Here is a 5,081-nt window from a genome sequence, read left to right on the forward strand (position 1 = left end):
GGGCGGGGGTGGGGGGCGAGGCCTGGAACAAGATTCGAGGTTGGGGTGACATGGGGGACCAGAAAGGAGGGGTAAACAGAAAAGACCCAGCCGAGAACCGAAGGAAACCTTGGAGGAACGCCTCCGAACGGCCCTGACTCTGAGCCCAGAGGAGCCCGGGTGACGCAGTGGACCACGCTTTGGACTGCTAGCTGCCAACGTTGCCCAGTCACCCCCGCTGGGCGAGAGAAAGATGAGGCTGGCTGCTTCCGTACAGGTTGGCGGTCTCAGACACCCTGTGGGTTAGTTCTCTGCCCAACAGGACGGGTGATAAGCCGGAATCGACTGGACGGCAGGGGGCAGGGTTCTGGGACCCTGGGCAAAGAGGTGTCACTTGAAATAAGGAAGAGGAATAACAGCAAATGAGCCTTGGTGGCACATTGCTGAAACCCTTCACTAGCCTAAAGGTTGGCAGTTGGCACCTGGGAGAAAGAGCTGCTGCTGTCACCAGGAGTTAGAACCTGGCCTGGAAGGCACCTGGCTTGTTCCATGCCGAGCGCAGGTCTAAAGAGCTGTCTGTTGTTCTTAGATGCCCTGCAGTCATTTGTGACTCAGGAGGACCCTGTGTGCAATAGCACAGAACACTGCCCTCACCAGCGGCCCTGTGTTTGAGCCCACTGCTGCAGCCACCGTGCAGTCCATCCAACCGAGGGACTTCCGCTCGCTTGCAGACCCGCTCCTTGACCTAGCAAAGTGCTTCGTACCCATGAGTTCATGTACTCCTAAAACAACCCTATACTGTGCTCATCTGTCAGACAGCAGATTTCCCCCAAGGAAAAGGTTGGTAAATTGTCCACGGTCATAAGTTAATGAAGTGGCAGGCAGCCCTGGCCTGGACTGGACTCAGACAGCCTGGCCTCAGTTTAGTGGTCCCGAGCCGGAAGGAGGGGTTAGGCGTAGGGGTTTCCTCATTGCTGCCAGGTCTTACAGTCTTGGTGTTTGGTGGTGAGGCTCTTCCATTCCTGAGCTAGTTCCAGGCTGGATCTTGGGTGAAGTTGATAACCCATTTCTGCCTCAGTTTCAGGGTCCATCTAAGCGTCTATATCAAGGGAAGTAAATGATCTTAGCATTTTTTAGACCCTTCCAGGAAGAAGCTGGCAACTTCCCTTGTGGGGGCAACACACATCCAATTCAGACCTACGTAGTGAAGGGCTTGGAAGCAGATAGGAAAATACCAATCCAGGGACCAAAAAGCCAAACTCACTGCCATCGAGTCTTTGCCAACTCTAAGTGACCCTATAGGACAAGGTAGAACTGTCCCTTGTGAGTTTCCAACATTAACTCTTTACGGGAGTAGAAATCCTCATCTTCATCCCGCTGAACTGGCTTTGAACTTCTGGCATTGCAGTTAGCAGCCCAACGCGTGGCCACTCCGCCACCAAAGCTCCTACAGTCCAAGGACGGCACATGGGATTTCAGGGGATTTGAGATGTGGCTGTGAGAGGTGCAATAAGAGACTTCAGATGGAGAACCACAGGTCCACTAGGGGACGCTACAGTTTCTTGCCACCACTGAGTTTCTGTTGCCCCCTGCTGGCCTCTCAGAGAAGCTACTACCTTCAAACCCTACTCTGCCTGCCAGCAAACAGAGCATCTGCTTCACCTCAGTGGGTCTCCTTGTCCCCCTTTGTGACACCATGCCCCCAGGCTCTGCCCAGCTCTTTCCCCTCCCCCAAGCACCCCTTTCCTATATCTCACCAGCTGCCACATCTTTTTAGCCACTACCCTACGCTGGCCCCTCCTTATAGGGACACTCCTGTGCAGACCCCTCTTCTCGTTGGATCCCCAGCTCCTGTCTCCCCAGCGTCCCTTGCTTCTATCCTTTCTCATCCTCTCTTCCCCCAACCCCCACTCGAAGGTTCCCATTCCAGCCTCCACCACAGGAACAAAGAATGCCAATGTCCCCAAGATGTCCCAGGGCAGGGAGATGAGAGCCAGGCTCTGGTTAGATAATGTTCACTCTCTGGCCCCACCCCCACCCCTGTGTTCCGAGGTGCATATGGGTGGAGGGGAGAGAGACCCAGAGAAAGGAGGAGACTGCTCTGTCCTGTAGGGGTGCTAGGAGGTATAGAGAATTTGGGGGGCAGGGTGGGTGGGGAGGGAGCGTGTCTGATTTTTCCCAGCAAGGCAAAGCCTGAAAGGACGGTTAATATTTGGGGCGAGCGAGTCAGGATTCAAGATGCTGTTCAAAGGCAAGCATAATGAGCCCAAACCCAAAACGATGACATTTAAGAGGAATAAATATAAAACTCTACATTTAGGCTTTAACAAAAAAACACTTATGTAAGCACAGCATGGAGAGAGCTCTGGTGACAGCACGGAGGGTTTGAGTTGGCCAGAGGCTTGATGTTGTAGTAGTGCGAGGCTGCTTCCAACGACGGTTATGTAATGTCATCTGGGACCTTATTGAACTAAAGCATCATGGCCAGGAGACAGTGGTGGGCCTCCTCGTATGCATGGATCGGGCCATAGGGGGAGAGCTTATTACACCCCAAAGTCCTGAAAGTGGTCCTCCTTGGCTCCGTCTGGTTTACAAGCCAAAAAGCTCTTGGAAGCATTTTGGAAATCATGAAGAAGGGGGGATGAAACCAGGGACGCGCAGCCTGCTGAAGGGAAGATATGAGGTGGCCAAGGATTCCTCTTTCAGACCCTTGATGGGGATCTTAGGACTGGGGATGGAACCAATGGGTGGGGACCCCAGTAATCAGATTCTGGTTCTGGGTCAAGAAAAGCAATCCAACTACTCAAGCAGTCACATGAAGGAGTGGGTCCCTTAATCCTGGGAGGGGACCCAGCAGAAGCTAGATGCTGGCAGTTGGGGATGGTCCAGCGGGGAGCCCTGCTGGAGTGGGAAGTTGGGTTGGATGGTGCCTAAGGGCAATTTCAAGGTTAAAGTTCTATGTGTTCAGTAGCAAATGGCCAGATCCCTGGCATTACCAGTGAAGAGAAGTGGGCAGTGTGGGCTGGAACTGAAAAGGAGTTGGGGCAAATGGAGGAGAAGAAGCTGGGCAGAAGCAGGGGCTGGCAAGTGGCGTGAAAGTGCTGGGCCAAGGGTGGGACCCTTGGGAAAGGGAGGGCAGAAAGGGTTGTGGAGTGGGGCCCCCTTGACCCTGTTCCTGCCCCCAGGTATGACGTGCCAAGCTCGGAGCTCCTACCTGGTGGACGAGGTGCTATGGGGCCACCGCTTCACATCAGTGCTGACCCTGGAGGACGGCTTCTACGAGGTGGACTATGCCAGCTTCCACCAGACCTTTGAGGTGCCCACGCCCTCATGTAGCGCCAGGGAGCTGGCGGAGGCTGCAGCCCGCCTGGACGCCCATCTCTACTGGTCCATCCCTAGCCGGCTGGATGAGAAGGTGGAGGAGGAGGGTGGCTCAGGGGAGGGGTCGGGTGGGGGGGGTGCAGGGGCTGACAAGGAGCAAAACGGCTGCCTGCCACCCCCCGAGAGTGAGTCCAAGATGTGAGCAGCTTCCTGTAGCCCCCTGCAGCAGACTAGGCCAGGACACAGGTACCTGGGGAGCTGGATACCTGGGGAAGTGGAGGAGGAGGCAGGCAAGGTCCCTCGCGAAGCCTCTCTGATTGTGAACATGGGAGCCAATGTAGAGGGAAGGGTCGTGATTCCAAGTGGATGGCTGGGATGGGTGAACATGTGCACGTAACTGGACAGGCAGACAGAAGGTGGCTGGACAGGAAGGGGGTGGCAGACAGAGCCAGGTGATTGGAATGCACTCAGGGCTGCCGCTAGCCCCTAGCGAGCCTTTATGCAAATCCCCAAAGGCATCCCTCCCACACACACACAGAAGCTGTCCCAAACTGGAGGCATGGCTGGGCTGGATTTCAGTCTTATGCACCTCCTGGGCCTGTTCTCCTGAGCGTGGCTCACCCCCTGCTGGACACTATAGCCCCAGGTGAACCAAAGAGGAGAAAGCTGGATACAGATGAGGGGGATGTCTACCCAGGCCCCTGCCCACCACTGTGACAGGCAGGGCAGGAGGGTGACAGGTTGCAGGGAACCCAGTGACTGACCTTGGGTCCATTCGTGCAGGGGAGCAGGCGGAGGAGGGTGGCCAGAGCAGGGAATGGAGCAAGAGTTCAAAGCCAGCAAGGCAGAAGTGGGAGGAGTGAGAGGTGGGGAGGAGAGCTGGGAAGATGAGGTGGCTGGAGCTGGGACACAGGTGGCCTGTGGGGAAACAGATTTGTCCCAAGGCACTTGGATGGAGAAGTCACTCAGGCTAGTGATTAGGCCCCCGTGGGCCCAGCACTGACCCAGGCACCATTTGGTGTGGCCATTCTACGTGAAAAGATCCGAAATATGCCCACAGCCATCAAGCCAGAGGTCAGCTAGTGGGTGCCATGCACATAGGAGGCCAGAGAGCTGAGGGCCAAGCAAGGCAGGTGTTGTTGTCTGGTCTGGGGATGTCGCCCTGAGAACCAGGGCTCTAAGCAAAGCATGGCAGCCCCGTTAGGTAGTGGGGTACGCGAGCAGCTGAGGACCGTGGGGAGCAGCGTGATGTGCCGAAGCCCAAGCTGCAGTTGGTCTCTGCCTAGAAGCTCACACATCTCTGTGGTTTGGGAAACTGAGCAGGCAAGACAGCAAGGAGTGAGCGGAAGTGACCTGTGACCTGCGGGGAGGTGTTGGAGAGCTGGAGCAGGCAGGGTATCAGTGAGATGGGGTCCTTCCTCCACTGATTCTGTGTGTGTGTGTGTGTGTGTGTGTGTGTGTGTGTGTGTGTGTGTGAGAGAGAGAGAGAGAGAGTTGGGGGGAGGGTGTGAGTCAGTGGGGAAGAGAGGGTGAGAAAGGGGCTCAAACACCCGGATGTGGCTGGGGTATGTTACTGAGGCCCCTGGAGACTTGTATTCCCATGCCACCTCCACCTCCTTCCTGCTCCCACTGCAGTCAAGAGGGGTGGCCCCAGGGGTGAGGAGTGAAGATCACAGGCAGGTGGAGAGGGGCAGAGGAGGAAGGGGCTTAAGGAGAAAAGTGTCGGTCCTCCAAGGTGCCCTTATAGCACTGACCCAGCAGAAACCTCCTCTCCCCTCCTC

The 5,081-nt window shown here is 56.1% G+C and overlaps 1 protein-coding gene across 1 annotated transcript; it reads left to right on the forward strand.

The window, feature by feature from the left end:
* Positions 1 to 88: 88 nt before the first annotated feature.
* Positions 89 to 3,951, forward strand: KCNJ9 (potassium inwardly rectifying channel subfamily J member 9). Its single transcript, XM_045298466.1, has 2 exons — positions 89 to 819; positions 3,165 to 3,951. The coding sequence occupies exon 2, from the start codon at positions 3,167 to 3,169 to the stop codon at positions 3,500 to 3,502; it is 336 nt and encodes a 111-aa protein (XP_045154401.1). The 5' UTR covers positions 89 to 819; positions 3,165 to 3,166; the 3' UTR covers positions 3,503 to 3,951.
* Positions 3,952 to 5,081: the final 1,130 nt, after the last annotated feature.

This window comes from Echinops telfairi, unplaced genomic scaffold (genome assembly GCF_000313985.2).
Source record: "Echinops telfairi isolate 266 unplaced genomic scaffold, ASM31398v2 ScPeMD7_7425;HRSCAF=8463, whole genome shotgun sequence".
In the NCBI taxonomy this organism is placed as follows: Eukaryota; Metazoa; Chordata; class Mammalia; order Afrosoricida; family Tenrecidae; genus Echinops; species Echinops telfairi.